Source organism: Denticeps clupeoides, chromosome 15 (genome assembly GCF_900700375.1).
Source record: "Denticeps clupeoides chromosome 15, fDenClu1.1, whole genome shotgun sequence".
In the NCBI taxonomy this organism is placed as follows: domain Eukaryota; kingdom Metazoa; phylum Chordata; class Actinopteri; order Clupeiformes; family Denticipitidae; genus Denticeps; species Denticeps clupeoides.
Window position 1 is genome coordinate 17,095,900 of NC_041721.1, and position 21,775 is coordinate 17,117,674.

A 21,775-nucleotide genomic window follows, 5' to 3' on the forward strand; every position below is an offset into this window, starting at 1 on the left:
GGCCTCTGTGCAAGGTTATTTGGTGCAAATGTCCCACTGCTTTTCCACCACTGTCAATAACTAGATATCATTCCCTCCAGCAGAAGACCAGAAATTTGGGATCTTGTAACAAAGAGCTTTAAAGCTGTTACTGAGAGACTGAGGGCACTATTTTCAAACAGCCAAGCGTGTGATTTAAAGTGTGATTTAAACCCACGACCATCAATACGTCACATGCCCAAGCCTCACTATCCATTGGGTTTCTTTTTTGTTTTGTCTATTTGTTCATGTACAGTACAGGAAAAATGGTAGATTCTCACTGAAGGCATCAAAACTATGAATGAACACGTGGAGTTCTGTACTTAACAAAAAAAGGTGAAATATTCTAGTTTCTTTGCTCTGATTACTGCTTTGAGGTCGTCACCTGAAATACTTTTCCAACAGTTTTGAAGGAGTTCCCAGAGGTGTTTAGCACTTGTTGTCCCCTTTGCCTTCACTCTGTGGTCCAGCTCACCCCAAACCATCTCGACTGGGTTCAGGTCCGGTGCTTTTTGATAAGTACATAACTCCACATGTGTTCATTCATAGTTTTGATGCCTTCAGTGAGAATCTACCCACGTAAATGGTCATGAAAATAAAGAAAACACATTGAATGTGAAGGTGTCCAACTTTTGACCAGTACTGTACATACTGATGATGCCTTATGCTGGCAAACCAGTCCAAGGCTCGGAGAACGTAGCGTTTGAAAATAGTGCCACTGACTGTTCGTTTGTCACCTGTCTGTAGGTGATAATGCATAAAAAATCATCTCTATCATCATGTTATTTTAAGAGCATCAGTATGAAAAATATGAATTATTTTGCTTATATAAAAGTTGAACTGCTCTGACCTGTGGTCCAGTAACACTCCTCAGATTTGAGAAACAAAAATGAGCGAATACTTTGGATGCATTTCAATCTGTGCACAGAGCGGAACAACACACCTTGATGCGAGCTCTGAGAAGATTGTCCATGTTTATGCCAGTAGGGATAAATTCTGTCTTGGTGAATATGCAACAGGAGCAGGATGCAGACGCGCACATTTACGATAAACAGACCTTCAAACTCACATTCACATATCCCGCTTCAAGGCTCGGGTTTAGACGTCATGAGGGCCAGTGAACACTTGTAGAAAAATCAATATAGTTTTAAAAAACAAAAAAGTGCACAGTTCATTGTGTTTGCATTTGACTGCATACCAAGGGTCACCAACCCTGGTCCTGGTGGGCGCCAGTCCTGCACAGCTTAGATCTTCCCATGTTCCACCACACCTCATTCAACTCACCAACCTGGTGGTAACAAGTGAATGAACACAAAAATGTGCAGGACCGGTGACCTCCAGGACCGGGGTTGGTGACCCCTGGTGTAGACCAACCCAGCACCCATTGCAGGTAACAGGTTGCTGGGTTGCAGTGGGTGATGATGCTGGTTCATCAGAGGTTAATACTGAATACACACACACACACACACACACACACACACCCACACTCAGCTATCTATGCTTGAAGCGCTCGAGTCAGGCACCCTGATGACTAAGCTGAAGGCTCCGGCTTAGTTTGTATGTTTGCTTGTTTTGCACAGTGTCTGTTAAAATGATTACTCATGTAGAGGCGGTTCTCTTTGGTGCACACACACACACACTCTCTCTCTCTCAGGCCTGGGGACTCTGGCTTTCGCAGGGTGACGGAGGCTGGCTGTGGTCCTGGGGGGTGGCATGGTTGGGCATGGCGGAGGGCAGCACAGCGTTGGTCACAGCTAGGCTGCATCCCCGGCGGTTCAGCTGCAGGGCAGTGGTCTTGGAGGGCATGGAGGAGTGGCCGTTCTCTGGGGACCTGCCCTTGCAGTGGAAGAGGATCAGGAAGCATCTGTAAAACTGAGGCATTTGAAACCCTGTTAAAATCGTCCATCTGTGTGAATGCCTTTATAAATAACCAAGCTCCTGTTTCCACCCAACCGCATGCATTATCCTGCCCATAACAATCATCTCATCATATTGAGCTCTTAAAGACCCAAGGACTCCTCCATTATGGTCTTTAATCTACTGTAGCTGCTGAATAATAAACAGGAGCTGTCTGCAGTGCTGGTATTTAAATGTATGGCCCTTATCCAGAGAAGTTACAGGGACAGTCCCCCTGGAGACACTCAGGGTTACATGTCTTGCTCAGGGACACAATGGTAGTAAGTGGGGTTTGAAAACTGTGACTTTGTGGTCTTCTGTTTCGTAGGCAGGTGTATTACCGACCAGGCTACTACCAGCCCATTTGAAAGAAACCCAGCAGACTTTAGAGCTTTTCGTTTTTTGGTCAGCAGTAGACTGTAATGCTTTCTTGTGTTTTTTTTTTTTAGAAATTAAGGTTATTCACATTGTCAGTGTCATTATTTAGGATAAGTCAGCAATTCCATGCATTAAATTAGTGTCTTATTGATAAGAGGAGCTGTCAAGCTGATTCCTGGCGTGTTCATGGAGTGGGGTTGATTCCTTTTTTTTTTTTTTTTTTAAAGGCTTATCACAAAAAAAAACAATATTGTATTTGAAACTAATATTGATAAGGCAGGCTGGTGTTTAAATATAACCATTAAATCCTTTTTTCATTCATGTTTTAGATTCAAATTAAGTAACATGGGTAAATCGATGTGCATATTGTTTAAGTTCAGTCAAACTGGGTTAAATGTTATTAATCTGGTAACATTGCAATAAAAATAAATATACATTTCATGATTTTGTCCTTATTACCAAAACTGATCCGTATCCTGAGATACTTGCTTCTCAATCAACTTCTGCTTATACCACCTTTCATATGCATATCAACATCCTGCTATCATGTAACACTTAAATAGCGTAAGGACACTTGATTAGTACATTTATTGACACATAATGCACTCTGTGAATAATTACTCACTGATGTTGGCCTTGCAATGTTCCAACATGAAGGCACAGGTGGCACAGCCATATTCAACAGACCAAACCAATGCAAGTGCACAGGATGCTCCCCTGTTAGTCATATTCAAATTGCCGCATGTGGATGGACTGAGCACTGCAATATGAATATACTCATAAGAAATGCTGATAAAATGTATATGTATTAACTGCTAAACTCAACCACCATTAATGTTTTCGTTGTCCGCACTTCAGTTGTGGTGACACGGTGAGAACTAAAGTGCATGTGTTTTTAATTGCAGGCATTGTGACCATGATGACCATTTGCGAGGAGATCCACGTTTATGAGTACATCCCGTCCATGCGACAGACGGACCTGTGTCACTATTACGAGCATTACCGAGACGACGCATGCACACTGGGGGCATACCACCCGCTGCTGTACGAAAAGATACTGGTTAGGCGAATGAGTCTGGACTCTGAGGACACAATCAAAGCCAAGGGCAGGGTCACACTGCCTGGCTTCAGCACCATCCACTGTGGGCCCTGAAGACTAACAAACGTGAGACGGGCCTGACTGAGGACAGATCGGACCCAAGCAGCTGCATGGGGCTGCGAAAAAAATTAAAGAAAAGAAAGAGAAGTGCATGAATGCAATAAAGACTAACTCAGATGGGGGGAAGGGTCTTTGGCCCTGTAGCTGTTGCCAACCAGGGTCTGGAAAGAGTTCTTCACCGAAGCATTGATGCGAGTATCTGCTCAGCAAGAGCCCTGATAGACCAGAAGTCCAGTTGTCTTTTCCCCTTTAAGATGGAATAAGCTATGGGTTTCATTCTGCCACCACGAATTTCCTGTTCCTCTTTTCCCAATGAGGTATTTCCCAATTTCATTGTGAAGACTAGCGATGTGTAGGCTGCAGGCAACGTGGCATTTTGATCAACGGAGTGAGTTTTTAATTTTGCTTTGCTGAGCCAGAAAAAAAAATGTTCTGATGAGATAGCAATAGAGCAAATCATGTTTTTGCTGCCATTATACATGATTGGTAGTACATGATATTACAATAATTTTTTTAAACAGCAGAAGTCTGTAGTTCTTAACTGCAGAGGAAATATGTGCATATATGTGGATGAATAACTGGATGTTCTGGAATGACTGCTGCTGCGGTTTTTAAGCAAGTACTTATCATTTTTGTATGCACCCTACTGTAACTGTAACAATTATGGTTCTGGTTTGGTTTCATGGTTTGCCAAGAGGACAAATTGATGAGAGCATCCGAACAGGAGTATCGGGTTCCTTTGAACTGCTGGAAGGTAACCAAATACTCGCTAATGGAGCTTCTGGTTCTTGAGGAAGCTTAAAGGGTTTTCAGTTGGTTCTGTGAAGTTTCAATTCTGGTTTTCCAGAGGAGCTTTTTAAACAAGGACCTGCATGCTTTACACCTTCTGTATACGAGCTGTAGCAGGCTGGGTGGGTAATGGTAGGGCTTGTATTAATTTGTACAAATTTCAGACCAGTTGTCGTTTTATTGAATGTTTTGGGGATGCAGTGCAGCCCTAACAATTATCTTCATATTTAAGTTCTCTTTGGTTTTTGTTCCCCTGAAGGTAGATATGCTTTTAAATGTTAATGACTGATTTATTTAATGATTTAATTGTGATCAGATACTAGAGAAACATTTTCGTTGGGAAGTTTTTTTTATATGTTTTTTTTTCTACTTCCCATTTTCTACTTTATTAAGATTATTTCTACCCTGTTTTAACTAACATGTTAGTTTGTACACCATCTGTTTGAACCGTAATGTATTTTATACAATAAACAAAGCACTTGAATTCAGAGAGCTTTTGGAATGTTAAGATGCCATCAAATCCTGCACACACATTTATAATATCATCATACATATACAGAATTGTATATTTATACATTGCATCAACTCCTCAATGGAAGATATGGCAATGCTTGATCTTTTCTGTCGATGGCTGGTGACTGGTTAATTTGAAATTATTTATTGCATTTGTAATGAAATGATTCAGTGAAAATTATTGCAGTTACATGCTATTCTATATGATAGGGATCATGTAGTGTTGATTATTGAGTATAATGCCATTTTCTAATACATTTTTTAGGCATCGATGTTTTACAATTACCTGAAATTTAATTAAAATACATTACTGTGCATGCACGTGTTATTTGTGTCTCCTGAATGCAGGTGATTTAATGTATTAGTTAGTGAGTTAGTGTTGAATAATGTCAGGTTCTATAAGGTTGTGATAATGTTTTTCATCCTGCTAGTGATGTCTCTGGTCCCACATAATATTTCATAATATTCACATTTTAAAGGTATTGAGAAAGACATCTCACAACATAGTTCTGTTCATAAGAAACTCCCTGATTTCAGTAAGTTCATCGCACCAGGAAGAGATCATTCCTGACAGCTCACCTGTTTGTTCATGAGGATGTAGATAATGGGGTTGATGACTGTGCTGCTCTTGGCCAGGAGTGAGGGCACCACGCTGGCTATCGGCGTGATGAGGCCCGGCCGCCCGAATGTGGCCATCATGGCCACCACGCCGTAGGGCATCCAGCACAGCAGGTAACACACCACAGTGGTCATCACCATGAACAGGATGTGGTACTCCCTGCGCCGTGCGGCTGTCTTCCTGATCCTTCCAACCTAACGTCCGATAAAGATGCGGCAGAACACGGCGGGGAGGTTAGCATGGTTAATTATGGTTAAATGTCACACATTCTGTCTCCTTTTTACCAACTAAATGCTAATTAATGCAATCAGTGCAATCACTTGAGCCACCCTTTTAAAGAGCTATTTTCTATTTCCTCTGTGCAGATTTTGCCACCAGATTCTTGTAGAGATCGAAGTCAGCAGACACCAATTAATGTCTGATAGAGCTGTGCACTGTACGTGGCTTTTAACTGCTGAATCCCTGAAAGCTTGACTGAGCCATGGAACCTCTGTGTCTGCCTTAAATAGCTCCCCAGGCCCTCAGAAGTTCACTACAGCGTCTGCTCGGTTAGTAAAGCCACTATGCATAACCCATTAAGCAAGGGATGGTATGCCTCTGGAATGTGATCACTTGTCTTGGGGGGAAAAAAACAATGTAATGCATCCCAGAATCCTTATTTTGCAACCCCCAACCTCCCTCGTCTCCGAATTCACGCCCAGGAATGTAACAAGACTGAAGTGGCAGCCCTGATTAGAAGAGTTCCCCCAACTCTCAAGCTGTTCAACTTAAACTTTTATTAGCCAAGCCAAAGATTTTCATTTATGAGTAATGATTTGCCCCGTGCTCTCCCATTAATCATGATGAATTCAGTGCATTCTGGCGTGGGCATCACCAACACCTTCTGACTGCAGAGTTATCTTGGTGTCAGAGGGTTTCCAACGAGGCTCCTTTCCAAGCAGCAGAGACCGTGGAGGAGTCGAGGTCTTGTCTAGATCCTCCTATATTTATGGTAACGATTGCCTCCTCATATTCCAGGCACACGGCCAGCTTGGATATTCATTGCACTCTGTGGACTGTTGTGAAAAAGAATGTCTCTTTTATAAGTGAATGACAATAGGAGCATACAGTAGAAAATATATTCAAATGATCCTTATTACCAATGTAGAAGCTGCTACTTTGAACAGGCAAAAACCTACAGGATTCTTCAACACTTAATCACTGTGGTCTCTGTGTTTGTAATACTGCTGTCATTCACTATCCTTAACCACTTAGTCCTCCTCAGAATTGTGGAGAGCAGGGTGAAGACTCACCCAGGGTGAGGCGCTAGCCCACCACGAGGTGCACACACTAGAGATGAAGATCTTTGGTCAGGTTTGGGCCTAATACAAGAACCGTACTGTTAATTTCTCAAAAGATGATGAGCTGATAATCATGTAGCTGGGTTGACTTTCCATGCTCTCCGGATATCAGGATGAACAGAGCAAGTCTTCTAAAAGGTGGCACCTTTTTCTGAATGCCATGAAAACACAGCTAAAGTGAAAGTGAAGTGATTGTCACAGCAGCACACAGTGCACACAGTGAAATTTGTCCTCTGCATTTAACCCATCACCCTGAGTAAACAGTGGGCAGCCATGACAGGCGCCCGGGGAGCAGTGTGTGGGGACGGTGCTTTGCTCAGTGGCACCTCAGTGGCACCTTGGTGGCTCGGGATTCGAACCGGCAACCTTCTGATTACGGGGCCGCTTCCTTAACCGCTAGGCCACCACTGCCCCATTCCGCTGAACGCAGAATGGAAGGTCCTGGCGACAAGCCCACCTGTTTGACAGCATAGAGCAGCCGTCCATAGCAGTACACCATGATCAGGACAGGCAGTCCCAGACAGAAGATGAACAGGCAGATGATGTAGGAGTGAGACTGCGCCGTGTCTGAGGTCCACGTGACTGAGCAGCTGGTCCCAGCCCCCTCCAGGCCATAGCTGCTCCAGCCCAGCAGGGGGGGCACCGTCCAGAGCAGTGAGTAGAGCCAGGAGCTGAGCACTGCCAGCAGGGGCTTGCGGTAGTCCGGGGGACGTTTGTTGTAGACTGTCAGCGTACTGTACCGTTCGTATGACAGGATGGTCAGAGAGATTAAAGATACAATACCTGGTGACAGAAAAAAGAATTGAGAAAATAAAAATAATGTTTTTGTTTTTGTGGTTATTGACCATGCATGCACAAATATATTAAAATTGTTATACTTCATTACATGACAATAACCGCCTGTTATTAATGTCTGTGTGACAGTTTTTGCTGGCCTGCGTACAGTCAAGATTCAAGATTATTTCAGAATAAACACGCTGGGCGCTCCCCAAGTCAGTTTGCCACAAATCACCAGGACACGCAAGCCAACAGACACCAGACAACAAATAAATGTTGTGAGACAGTAAGAGTGAGACATTAGCAGGACAAAATAAAACTTACCTAATATTGTTGCACGCTGTAGTTGATGAACACACAAAATCAATAAATGCAGATTTTAATTAAACAGTAATTCAGAGTTGAATCAGTTGCCATAGATGACTTCCCTAAAATAAACTGAAAAGGCCTTGATATTAGCACCAAATTTCCCAGTTGTGGGACTAATAAAGGATCAAGGATCATCTTACAGTACAGGCCAAACATTTGGACACTCCTTCTTATTCAATGTGTTCTCTTTATTTTCATGGCCATTTACGTTGGTAGATTCTCACTGAAGGCATCAAAACTATGAATGAACACATGTGGAGTTATGTACTTAACAAAAAGTCGAGACCTGACCTCCACAGTCACCGGACCTGAACCCAATCGAGATGGTTTGGGGTGAGCTGGACCCCAACAAGTGCTAAACACCTCTGGGAACTCCTTCAAGACTGTTGGAAAACCATTTCAGGTGACGACCTCTTGAAGCTCATCGAGAGAATGCCAAGAGTGTGTAAAGCAGTAATCAGAGCAAAGAAACTAGAATATAAAACATGTTTTCAGTTATTTCACCTTTTTTTGTTAAGTACATAACTCCACATGTGTTCATTCATAGTTTTGATGCCTTCAGTGAGAATCTACCATGTAAATGGTCATGAAAATAAAGAAAACACATTGAGTGAGAAGGTGTGTCCAAACGTTTGCCTTTACTGTATCGCTTAAATTCATTAGTGGTTGATCACTGCTGTCCTAGGACATTTATCAACTCATAACTTCTCTGTATTCCCTGTTGGCCCTAGGGATACGAGCCAGTGATCAAAACACTGTTCTTCTAATAATCGAAGCTCACGCAACATAATGACGTGCAACGTTTCACACATTCTGTGTCTGATGTAGAAAACCTTAAAACAAATAAGTGAGTCTCGCTCTTACTGTCCTTCAGCACCCAATTTAAAATGTTCCGCCTGAAAAGAATAAAAGTGAACAGAGCAAAAGTTATTGTTAAGTTACAACTACAAACTGGATGTACATGTTTTTTTTAACATATCAAACGTGATTCCTTGCTAGCGACCAATCCGATGAGCTAGCGACTGGTAAAAATTGCATATTACTGTGATTACTAATATTACTGTGGTGTACTAATGCTGCTTACTTGGTGGCTTGCAGGACTACAGAACATGTGTCAGGAAAATGTCATAATTTAATTCAATTTAACAAAAGAAATACACCACCATAACCAAGTATGTCATTATCAAACTAGCATTTGCGCAAACCCCAAGTTGGCAGCTTCAGTGAGTTCTGAGGTATCAGGTCTCTGTATTTATCTATGGATATTTAACCTTTTTTTTTACCGTGCTTTCTCCACACTTATAGCCAACTTATAGCAAAAAAAAAAAAACATATTACTTGATTTATTCACTGTGTGAAATTATTGGTTTAATAATAAACTAGTTGAATTGAAAAAGGTATAAACTCCATTGTCTGAGTCTGTTTCAAATGATCAGAAATAATGTAGATACATTATCTGTTTACTGTTTACTACCTGCCCGTTAGAAACCAGCCAATCTGGCAACACTGTTCTGTCAATTAAGAAATAATGCTAGTGTAGTATATGATAATGAAAATATTAGAAATTATAATGGGATTAAATCTCTTGCGTAAGCATGAGCTTGTTGCTGAAAACAGATGGCAAGCCTGCAAATCTCCAGCAATCCACAGAAACCCAGCTTTTTTCAATAACTGTCTTAGTTTTCAACTATTTCTATCTCGACCCACCTTGTACATCTTAAATAAGTCGGGATATACAGATTTTCTCTCAGGATGTACGATTGGTTTTTCAATCAAGAGCAATTGTGTAATCAATAGTGGGCATTAATATGAGAATTTGCATTTTTGGTGTGAGTATGGGAGCTTTCTGTTCATTGACAGGTCCATTACAGAAACACTCTATGGGTAAATAAGGATTTTCTCAGAAAAGTAATTTCGCTAGTATTTAGTTGTGCCCACAGCAGGACATCCCTCTGAGGGATCATCTTATTTGTTTACTCGAGGAGCATCCTTTTGTTCGCCCTGCCCAGTAAAACAATCCTTTGTTTTAGGTTTGCGTGGAATAGTAACCGGGTCAGTGGCCATGACCTTAGACTACCAAAACAATTCATAAACTCTGGGGTGAAGAAGAGGCCAATTTCATCAGAGGAGATCAGACCAGATCCCTGACCATTTCAGTCTGATGTTTTGGTGGGAACTGATGTGCCCTAGTTTCCCCTGACGAATCATAATTAATGACATGTGAAGAGGCCCTACTGAAGGACCACCATGTTCTCCAGAGAGTGAAGCTTCCTGTTCTAATGATCAAATGAAAACAGACTAGGTGGAGTGTGGCTCCCAATCTGAATCATGTGAGTGAGACGTCTTTCTAATCTTTGTGAGAAATGAGTGGAAAGGGAATATAGGGGATTCTTAATTCCTTTAACAAGAAGGAAAGGTCAATACCTTTAACACCCATTGTTTATCAAAAAGTGCTTGGGGATCATCTTGGCAAAAATAAAAGATTTGTAAGAATTAAAAAAGCATAAAGCTAAAATAAAATATAACACTATCTCATCATAGTTACATAACCGCCATAGAGTAGGTGTGTCCAAACTTTTGACTGGAAGTGTAAATTTCAATAACATTGCAGCCACAAGAGGATGGTCCAAGGAAAAAACATTTTTAGTGAAATCATTTACAATACATTATAAGGGTTAGTGTTATAATAATTATTATTTTTTTTCAACAATTACTTTAAAGGGTCTGATCTAGACATGAGAGTGAGGCCCCAATGTGCTGCTGGGAAATTTTGGAATATGTTTTTTTTTTTACATTCAGCCAATGTTTTAACTTCATCAGTTGCACATCCTTCACAAAAAGCAATGTTCTGTCAACTGGCATCATGTGGTATTGCACCATGGCCCTACAGTCTCACAACCCTTTTATTGGGATGCAATTTAAATGCATAAAGACAGCGGAATTTTTCATTACAATTCAGCGATTTATGAATTTGTCATGAATCTGACCTAGACAGAAAAAATTCTGGTTCAAAGTGGTGACTTCATCCGACAAAAAAGTCTGTTTTGCTTGGCAGAGAGAGCATCATCTTGTATTCTGTCCACCTCAGTGTTTAGTAATTAGAGATGGCCTTTTCATGAGCAAGCCATTTCATTTGCCTGATCTCAGGAAAAAGAAGCCAAAACTATTTCTGCAGCTTTGTGACCCCGCAGTTTACATGATGACTGTGTCATATAAGCTGCTGGAGTTTCTTACATTTTCTTGTCATGCCGTTAAAATACTGCAATCTTCTTAAAATGATGTTCCATGAAGGTGTCTGGAAAACATCAGTGCAATTGCCAGCAGGGGTGCTACTTTTTATTAATTCTTCAGTGGAATCAATAAAAGCAACCCATTTACTTCTAACCCTTACCTGGCAACAATAATGGCTCTGAGCCTTTTGCTATTAAGTGTCGTGCTAAAAAAAAAAAACTCTCATACTGATGCTTGGTGTGAAGACCCTATCTTCGCTGTTTGCTTGGTGCCATTGGTTATAATTGTCTGGAGGTGAGGAGTATTTTTAAGGGGTATGTGTGTGTGTGCTTTAACACTAAAAGTACATGCCTGGAGTAGAACCCAGCTCTCACTCTCATCCCTCTTTATCTATTATCGTAGAAGTACATATTGAATTCTGGGGTGACTTGATTGAGTTACGTGGCCCATTGAGAAATCCTGCTGTGTTCCTCTGGGAAAAGGACTGGGTCAGTTTATTCAAAATGAAATAAAAGAACAGTTAATCTAGGAAAATACCAGGATGCACTTTTGATATCAGGGGTGGGTGTATTGTTTTTAATGAAATGCTACTTGAATATATGACACCACAATGCAGGTCCGCATGCCTCTCAACCACCCACCCACATGCTGAATGTGGAGGTAACGCTGATTTCATTTCTAAAGGCCACTTGAGTTCTTGGTCTAAAGTGTCACTAGAAATAGATGAGGGCTTGTATAACATGAAGGACCTGTATATTTATCCAAAACCTACTTATCCAGGTCAGTGTAGGTCTGTGCAGCGAGGTACTTGTAATCATCAGGCACAAAGAAAATCATTGGTCTTTAGTCTTTTATAAGACAAGCACAGAGGGCTGTGAAGTGATACACAGCAGCACAGCACAGGGTGCCCACAGTGAAATTTGTCCTCTGCATTTAACCCATCACCCTTGGTGAGCAGTGGGCATCCATGACAGGCACCCAGGGAGCAGTGTGTGGGGACAGTGCTCTGCTCAGTGGCACCTCAGTGGCACCTTTGTTGATCGGGATTCGAACCTTCTGATTACGGGCCGCTTCCTTAACTGTTAGGCCACCTCTGCCACCAACTTCAGGTCAACTTCAGGTATGTCCTCAGGAATAAATAATTTGCAAGAAAACAAGAAATAACTGCTGTACAATTATCTGCAAGGCGATAATTGGCAATCTGTACAATCGGCTGTCACCCAATAGATGAACTTTAACACTAGAACTCCAAGATTTTTCTGACCCCCTCAGCCCTACCAGCAGCAGTCTTCCTCTCTGTCCCCTTGGCTAGAAGAAGAATAATCTTCTTTTGATTTCCCACCCTGTACATGCCTTGTACAGAACGTAGAAATTTGCCACCACCAGGTCCAGCACCAGGACCAGTAAAAAACAGCTACAGAACACCTGTTGTAAAATACTGCGACTGACAAACACCTCGGGACTCTCACCAGAAAATAAAAACTCGGTAAATCTAGTGCTAAAGTACTTCACACATGGCTGTGGTATGGTTACGGGTATGAACAAGCCGCAAAGATGCCAAGAGATTACACTGCTGCCGAGGCTTTGGCTCTGCATCAAGGCATGGACTCCCATGACTCGGATGGCGGGGAAGTATCCATTCACTCGCAAGAGAGTTCGGACTCTGACATGTCTTCAGGTGAGGAGATGTGTTCCGGCTTCTCCTCCTCCGAAGAAAGGTCGGCTGGAGACACAGCCCACACAGAAAGACTCCAAGTATGAGACGGCAAAAGATGGCACAGTGTGGGTTAAAGAAGAAGTAGGGAGGCCACTCCCTCACAGCCAACTAGAAACATATACATATACATGTACATCGCTTGCAGAGCTTCTTGTTTTTGATGAGTTGGGACATCCTTCACACTATAAGAAAAAGTACAGTTGAGGCCGCAAGATGGAAGCAGATTGGGACATGTCTGTCTATGAACTGATGGCCTGCAAATTGCAACAACAAAGGCAACCGTTCACATGTGATTAAGGATATGAGGTAAAAACAAACGGGCCAAATGGGCCAAGCTCTAGTGTTAATGATGTTTGTATAAAGTTAAAGTGTAAAGTGTAGTGATTGTCACATGTGATGCAGCACATTCGAACCGGCAACCTTCGCATTACGGGGGCGCTTCCTTAACCGCTAGGCCACCACTGAAAGTTTTGATTTTATAAACCAGGTTTGATTGGTGATGACTGACAGCTCTAATGGACCCTATTTTCTCACTCAACACGTACCACATGTGGTAATTAGTGTTTCAACCCAAAATCATGCAAAATGCACCACAACACACACAATCCACAAACGATCTGCAGTTAAAATCATATTGCACAATCTGCAGCTTATTAACAAGACAACACAATATACACAAGGTGCAAAATGTACAAGATTAGACTATGTAGATAAGCAATATGATTTTTAGCTGTTTTTGTAGCTGTTTTGTTACAGTTTAGCTGTTGATGAGGGTGATGGCATGACGGAAGATATCTATTTTTGACAAGTAATTTTTCTCTAAATATCTCATTCAAAACTCATACATCCAGTTTATGTTCTCTCAATAACCCTTCTTCGCTGTGCCATTAGCAAACATGATGTCTCGGGACCTCATCAGCTATCAAACCATGCATGCGGATACAGAATTTGAATTCTTTTTGGTGTACTAGCAAACCCCACTTTCCTGAACCCATCCAAAGTGCAAAGTCTTAAATAATTCCTCCAAATTACAAACCCCCACCCTATCCCCCGTATCTGTAATAACCCTGACAGGTACACTCATTACGCTTTCCTTCTCTCACCCACGATTCAATACCCACTGTCCACGGCTTCAAAAAGAACACAATGCAGTAGAACCCAGACTGGAATGTTACATCAATCTTACATCAAATAGAAGGGGTATTGATTTCTTCGGCACTGAACCCTTAATAATCAGATCAGATTTACAATGCCAGGCTTCAAGAATAACAGAATGAACTATTCTGTCTGATTTTATTACACACTCGAACATGAATATTTCATGTGTTACACACTCAGAGTATCTCAGGTATTCATTTGAGGATTACTACCATGTTAAAATGTTTCCATAAACTATTAAGCTATTAACTATTAGCTATTGTTTATCGTTAACATACATGCAATTAAACACTCATACAGCCTTACTCATAAAAATAAAATAAAATACCAAGTACAGACACCAAAAGCAGCGCATCTCCTCACTTTGAGACTGTATTTAGGGGCAGTGGTGGCCTGGAGGGGCAGTGGTGGGAAGCAGACATGTGATCGGAAGGTTGCCGATTCAAATCCCGATCCGCCAAGGTGCCACTGAGGTGCCACTGAGCAAAGCACCGTCCCCACACACTGCTCCCCGGGTGGAGGACACGTTTCAATTTGTCACCGTGTGCCATGCTGCAGTGTTTCATCACTTCACTTCCACTTTTCTTTTACACTTAGAAGTGAACACTTCACTTTTTACAGTGTAGACGAAGTCGCTGATGGTCTCCAGATGGCCTTAAATTTTTAGATCAAGAGGCTGGATTTCTTAATGGAGATTAATAAAAACAGACACATTAAAATGATTTAATCACAGGTACTTAAGTTTAGATCAAACTGTTCTAACCTTGGAGCTGGGAAGCAAATCCTGCTCTTCTCTACGTCACATATGAGAGATGAGAGATTCTTGTGTCCATATTAGGTTTTGCACGATACGCAGTGTTCTTAGCAGACTGTGTTTTTTTCATTGATCATTTTGAGTCCATATTAAATGAATAAATGCAAGGGGGTCATTTTGATTCTGGTTTTCTACATGTCTGTGATTGACGGGAGTCTGAGAGCAGGTGGATTTTTTTCTCTTTTTTGATAAATGGCACCTTGCCTCCCCATGGCTTTCAGAGAGTGAAGTTTTAAAATAGCCATTATTAAGATTTCACTATTCGTTCTTTCATGTTGCTAATCAGTAGCCGCCAGACAGGATTGACAGACGTCTGGCGTCGGGAGAAATCTTGTCACAATGAATATTGGAACTATTGTTAGAAACAGCGTCAAGAACACCAGGCAACTGCAAGGTGAAGCCAATGACAGAGAACAGCAAGACCTTCATGCAAACAGTGATGGCTATAAATTTGATATAAATCCTGAACATAAGGACAAGGACTTGGGTACATAGACCAGACAGCAGGCAGTGTGCTTTGTAAGCTGTATCTAATGCCTGTTCTTATCTCCCGTTACAGTACTTTCGTCATTAAAACCAGTTGTAATATCATTCCATCTCTTCCCGTGTCCATCGTGCGCAACCCTGGCTATTTTCTCTAAAGGCACCCTAAAGGACGACAGCTTGACATCCCCACAAAACGTGCCAAGTTCATTAAAGCATAAAAGCAATGAGAAAATGGCGTGCACAACTTTCCGTGGCATGTTAAATTCGAAATTCATGAAAACGATACGTTGTTTTGATCCATTAAATCATGCCAATTGGTTTCCATTTCGCACTTTTGTAGCAGCATTGCCAGTTGTGCAAGTTATTTTCCCGATGACACTCTAATAAACAAAGATGAAATATGAAAGAATTAGAGCAATTACTGACAGTCACCCACCACCATTTCTGCAATTGCAACCAGTCGCGTATTTCCTGTGGTTTTCAACTTCACCCCACTGCCTACAAGCGTCTGTTCCCTGAAGCCATTTCCCAACCTAGGAACATGTCAATTATACAGCAGGAGTACCTTTCACACGTTTCATATCTGCGAATCTCTCTGCCGTGATGATTCACACCGTGGCATCCCAGACTGAATTATGGCCTCATTTTCAGCTAATTGGACTTGGCTAATGAGTGGCTGCCACAGCATGTTTTGTGAGCGGTGTTGGTTTCGGCTTTCAGGAGCTGACGCCTGCTGGAAAGAGCTTATACGGTTACGGCTTCTGAAATCGAGCTGGATGGCAACGGGAAGCTAGGTGCTTCATTAGCTTCTCGGATGGATCCATGGCAGAACTCACAGAGGGCCACTACTGCAACAGCCAAGGCACACCGTTTAACTCTCAAGTGTAAATTATTCATCGTCTAATTGCTGAAGACATTGTGCGATGGAACTAGTAGTTCTAGTGCAGGTTGGAAAGTGCGCTTTGGGAATGTCAGGTGGTCTGCTGGCTGAGAGGGTTTCAGAGGCTCTAATGCGCTCAGGACCCTGGAGATTCCGCCGTGTCACCTTGATGGAGGTCAGAGAGGTGAAAGGTGACTGCGGCTGCCGACGTGAGGTGGATGGGACATGACAGGTATGGGCTCAGTAGTCCAAGCCCTGGTGAGAATAGAGCATTAGGCGCTGTCTCTCCCTTTTATTCCGCATGTCTCCAGAGTCCTGCCATATGGGTGTATCAGAAACCCATATGGACATAGTGGACTCCTAACACTGTATCTGAGGTTTCTTTTTCTGAAATTCAGCCTTGGCGCAGAATTACTGCCACTTTGATCCAGTCCCACAATGAAACGAGGAAAATAGCATCTTATAGATGTTAAGGGGGTATTCACAGAAATGGCGTCATCAACACCATTCATCAACCACAATGTTTGGTGTAGACAGGAAGTCATGTCACTGTTTTTCCAGAAAAAAATTAATTAAACCATTGTTTCTTCTGAAGTGAAGTGATTGTCACATGTGATACACAGCAGCACAGCACACGGTGCACACAGTGAAATTTGTCCTCTGCATTTATCCCATCAGCCATAACAGTTGGCAGCCATAACAAGCGCCCGGGGAGCAGTGTGTGGGGACGGTGCTTTGCTCAGTGGCACCTCAGTGGTACCTTGGCGGGTCGGGATTCGAACCGTCAACCTTCTGATTACGGGGCCGCTTCCTTAACCGCTAGGCCACCACTGCCCCTGAGTCTTGCTTGACGGAACTAAAGCTATACATCTGTGCTCAGTTCTAAATTCAGTCACCGAGCAACTGCAATGCTTCATACGTTTTAGAGGAGGGGTGAGAAATTCTCTGGGCAGAAAAAACATGAGAAACGGGAGGTCAGACCATCTGAGCTGCTGCTTTCCGAACGGCGAAGCAGAATGACCAAAAACACTGTCACGCTGGTTTGACATGGTGAGGCAGTAGATCTGGAACGATGGCTGGACACATAAGCACGACGACACGTAACAGGGGTTTAATACATGGTGAACAGGACTATGGAAAAATCACCAAACAATGACCCAAGAGCAAACAGACACAAACTGGGCAGCTTTATACAATTTTACACAGGTGAAGACAATCAGGAAACAATTCCAGACCCAGAGTTGCCCCTTCTAGATCGGATCACAACAAACACTCTATATACCTATCACCGTTTCTAGCCAATGCAAGACCATAGAGCAGGGGTGGACAAACGTTTAAGCTCAGGGGCCACATTCACTTTTAAAATTTGTTCATAGTTACTTTCACTTTTAGTTGGAACTGTGTTGCTTATCAGCCTTCACCGCACCTCCTCACCATTTTTGCATTTTTCTCAGTAGTCAAAATGCATCACCTGACCGCTCATTTACCACACAAGTCAGCGTAAAAACCCGCCAGGTACCGTCAAAGATCTTCAGCTCTATCTCTAATGCGTCACCTGGTAGGATGCCAGGTATTACAGGACGAGTTCAAATGAGAGTCAGCATAATTCTGACTTTATTCCGGTACTTCTACACCAATCAGAAGGCCAGATTAAAAAGACCATATCTTGCCCACCCCTGGACTAGAGGAACTCGTATTAATGTTAAATAATCTCACAAAGTGAAATTTTCATGATAGTGGACCTTTAACTTTAAATTAGTTATTAAGTCTTTCCATCATAAAAGTTTAGTTTTTAAAAAAGGCTCCAGTTTGACCCCACCTCCTGGAATTGACTCCTGGAAGACCTGAACAGTATGGACGTAGCTGCCTACCTGCCGAAAGTTGTCTTTACCGTCTTTCCCTGCAACATTACAAGTATCCAAACGTTCTGCGTGTCAGTGCGCACTTTATCCCGGGTTCACTAAGGGCACCAATTTATCTAGCATGCATGCCTTTGGGCAGTGGGTGGAGGAAAGAGAAGCATGGGGAGAGCAACAATGACTGTACAGTGGGCTGTTAGAGGATTTTGTCATTTATAAAAAAAATCCCATTAGTGTATGTGGTCATAATGAGAAGGTCTCTGTGGGCATGCAAGGATGGTTTTAGGTTCAGTAAGGGTCAGTCTATAGAGTGGCAAGCATCCTCCCTACCTCCACTGTTTTTTTCCCCTTTTAAATGAAACCATGTGGATAATCGTTTCACCGAATCTAAGGTGAGAACGGGAATCAATTGGCCTGTGGTTGGCTTACAAGGTCACGAAAGTCAGTGCATACACGCGTCCTTAATTAGGGTTTAAAAGAGGGTTTAACAGAGTGACTGGGATGCTTTTTCAATTTTAAATACAAGTCAAAGGCAGAAAAATACACATTTTCATAATTAATTACTTAAATGTCAATAAAAGAAATGTGAACAGTTTTCACCTTTGTCTCTAGAATGCCCTCAGCCTCTGGCCAACGTGTGAACTTCAGCAATTTCAGAATTGTATTTTTTTTTTGCTGGTGTGGATATACAAATATATTTATATAGCGAGCAAGAGATGTCAAGTAAGCTGTCTTTAAATTCTTTGACTCACCCACCCTCCCTGGCACGGTGGGCGTATTGCGAAACCCGTATAAAGAATGCATGTCTCCAGCATTCAGCGCCAGGAAAACTGCTCGACTCTCCCTGAACCTTCATACCTTCATTTCCTCATCATTCGCTCAGGGGCTTAAGGGCCGACCCTCGTGGCAGAACAACACTCATCTTTTTCTCTCTTCTCTTCTCTTCCCTTCTCCTCCCCTCACTCCCAACCCCCTTATTGAGCCCTCCTTCTCTCTTCCAGCAAAATGTGTGGGGATCTCCTGCAGTCTGAAGCACGCAGCTCCACGGGGGGTTTCAGTGGCGTTTCGTTTCCTCCCTAACTGCATTTTCTTCCATGCCACTGTAAACACTCATACAAAATGCAAAAACAAAAAAGAGGTAAATGAAAAAGGACCTCACGGTCCCTGGCTGTCCGGACAGTTGTTTTTGGCAGCCTGTCAACATTTTAGTTTTAGTCTAGTCTTTGTGTCAAGTCTTTATTAGTCTTCATTACGTCCAGACTCATTTTAGTCTAGTCAAGTCGACTGAACGTTTGAGCATTTTAGTTATATTTAGTTATATTTTAGTCAGCATTATCCATGAATATTGAAGTCAAGTTTTAGTCAACAAGAACTGATGACATTTTGGTCAATTAAATTAGTATTTTAGTTTATATTTTTAGTAATGCAAAGGGCACTTACCTGTTCGTCCATCAGCGGTATCCTGAAATGTAATTTATGCCGTGATTGCGTATGTGACGTCATCTGTTTGACTGTATTAGATATATAATATAATAACGCGATATAATAACACGATCACGCGAGAGGAAATAATGTCAACGGAAAAAAAAAAAAAAATGAAGAGACATTTAATATAGTTTTTATTTTGTAAACTATATTTACTTTTGTTTTTATTTGTCAACAATATTACATGATATATTTCATTTTAGTTATCGTCGCACGACCAGCATTTATGTCTGATCTTGTCGCATCCTCATCACGTCAAAAAACGTTCGTTGACGAAGATATTTCGTCATTAATTTTGTTGACTAAAACAACACTAGCCATTGGTTTTGCTGCAACTGAGCGCTGTCAGCAGGTCGCCTTTCTGTGTGAGCCGTTATTCTCCTGCAGTCACCCGCAGTGGATTATTATTTTGTTATTTAGCGTCTGACAATTAAGTTGTCTTGTTTGTATGTTTTTTTACCGTTTTCTCATGCAGAGATAACTGCCACCCAACCCCCCCATTTCTACGTGGGATCCTTCTGCAGCAGCCTTCAGCGTGAACGGCTTCCAGAGCGCACAGCAGCAGATTGACCATTAAAAATTCCTTTAATAGGGTAGTTGTCAGTAATTCTGTGTCTTCTATTCTATTGTGTTTTAGACAAGGGGAAAAAAAGATTCTGCTTTCAGGGGGTGCAGACCTTGATTTTTTCACCCCAATACCTTTTTTTTTTTTTTTTTTTGCTGACACGTTCTTAAATGACCTTTAATCTGGCTCACATTACTTTTACTTTTTCACATATTCATTTTGGCCTGGCAAGTTATCATTCCTTTTTTCGTAAAAAATGTTCTTTAGCCTTAGACTGCATTTAAATGATCCGATTCATATCCTCGTAACTGGAAACCAGACCAGTCACACATCCGTGATTTATTTTGGGTGGCAGTCTTCACTGCAGGGATATATTCAGTGACTAGAAAAGGAATTCACGTGACAGGAGAACCAGAGCTCTTTATAAGATGTATACATATCATGACTTTTGCCCCAAGCCCTGAGCACCAGAAGTGCTCAGATGAAACGAAGAGTTCCATTAAGTGACTAGTAAATAAAATGTTGCCTCGCCCTTTCACTTGTTCCTTGCACCATGCAACAAGGAACATTTTTTTTAAGTCATTTTATGTTCTGCACTTTCTTAATGTGGTTCCTTATGGTTCTTAGATGAACCAGGTTTTGGGGCATTGGAGGAAAGAAAAACAACCCTGGAATGAGTCTGAAGCTACTCATAAGAAACCAGAACAGAGGTATCTAACCACTCTGGAGGAGAAATGAGGGGGATGGATTGTCCCATCAACTCACCGAAGCAGGAGTTGATGAAGCCGTACCACATGCACCCGTGCTTCCCAACAAGCCACCTTCCCCTGATGCTGGAGGCGAAGCTGAGGGTGGTGCCGAACAGACACACCAGCAGGTCGCTCACACTGATGTTCAGCAGCAGCATGTTGACCGGTGTGCGCAGCGTCTTGAACTTGCAGAACAGGACCAGGACCACGAGGTTGTTGAGGAACCCGAACAGCATGATAGATCCCAGGAAGACCGCCACCACGTTCAGCCCGCTCCTGGACAGTTTGTGGGACGCGGAGTCGGCCCAGTCCTGGTCCGTGGAGCCGGTTCCATTGGGGCTGGAGTTGAAATTGGCCTCCTCAGAGAACATGGTTCCCTTTCTTCTTCTCAAACGTGAAAGTGGAGTGGAGAGGAGCCCGTCCACCTGAGCTTCCCCCAAACCGACAGAAGGACCACCCAGAGTAAATCCATCCTTCAGTGGGCCTCCATCTAACGGGTCTCCACCTGCCGCCAGAACTTTCAGCTGTTCCTCCTGCAACAGTTTATTCTGCTGACGAAAAGCGCGTCCGGCTTTATTATTTCATCGATTGCACCATGACGCAAAACGTGTTCTGGAATGGCCACGCACACGCAGTATTACAGATAAAACGTATCCACGACGACTAAATAAAGGTGCGCAGAGTACTTGCGTGGAGCCCCGGTGCAGGTCCCGCTGCGTCTGTGGAGCGCTGCGTGCGTGGAGAGCGCTGCGTGGACAGTGCTGCGTGGAGAGCGCAGTGCGCGGAGAGCGCAGCGCCCGGGCTACTTATCAGAGAGAAAGGACCGGGATGTGGAGTAATGACGTCGGGGACGGGGGCGGTGAGGGCTAAAGGACACGAATTAGTTTGTATTGGTTATTGGCTCGTTCGGCGCTTCAGAATGATCAAGAAATATATATTTCATATGCAAATATTTTAGTGTTTACAGTCCTTC

General features: G+C 42.5%; 2 protein-coding genes across 6 annotated transcripts in view; one reads left to right on the top strand and one right to left on the bottom strand.

Moving 5' to 3' along the window:
- Positions 1 to 5,074, top strand: part of st6gal2b (ST6 beta-galactosamide alpha-2,6-sialyltranferase 2b) — a 24,385-nt gene extending 19,311 nt beyond the window's left edge. For all 5 annotated transcript variants that reach the window (XM_028954122.1, XM_028954123.1, XM_028954126.1 and 2 more), the window contains one exon: positions 3,198 to 5,074. In XM_028954122.1, coding sequence (XP_028809955.1) covers positions 3,198 to 3,445 — 248 coding nt within the window. In that variant the 3' untranslated portion in view covers positions 3,446 to 5,074. The remainder of the gene's footprint in view (positions 1 to 3,197) is intronic.
- tmtops2a (teleost multiple tissue opsin 2a) lies at positions 525 to 21,549 on the bottom strand. The gene is made up of 5 exons (XM_028954127.1): positions 21,432 to 21,549; positions 20,819 to 21,350; positions 7,170 to 7,495; positions 5,333 to 5,566; positions 525 to 1,890 (listed from the first exon to the last, which is right to left on the bottom strand). The coding sequence occupies exons 2-5, from the start codon at positions 21,171 to 21,173 to the stop codon at positions 1,669 to 1,671; spliced, it is 1,137 nt and encodes a 378-aa protein (XP_028809960.1). The 5' UTR covers positions 21,174 to 21,350; positions 21,432 to 21,549; the 3' UTR covers positions 525 to 1,668.
- Positions 21,550 to 21,775: the final 226 nt, after the last annotated feature.

Excerpts from the sequence above, each read along its gene's own strand:
- tmtops2a (XM_028954127.1), bottom strand. The coding sequence starts at position 21,173 with ATGTTCTCTGAGGAGGCCAATTTCAACTCCAGCCCCAATGGAACCGGC. Across the intron at positions 7,496-20,818 it reads CTTCATCAACTCCTGCTTCG|GTATTGTATCTTTAATCTCT; the intron begins GTGAGTTGATGG and ends TTCTGTCACCAG. Across the intron at positions 1,891-5,332 it reads ACATCCTCATGAACAAACAG|TTTTACAGATGCTTCCTGAT; the intron begins GTGAGCTGTCAG and ends CAAATGCCTCAG.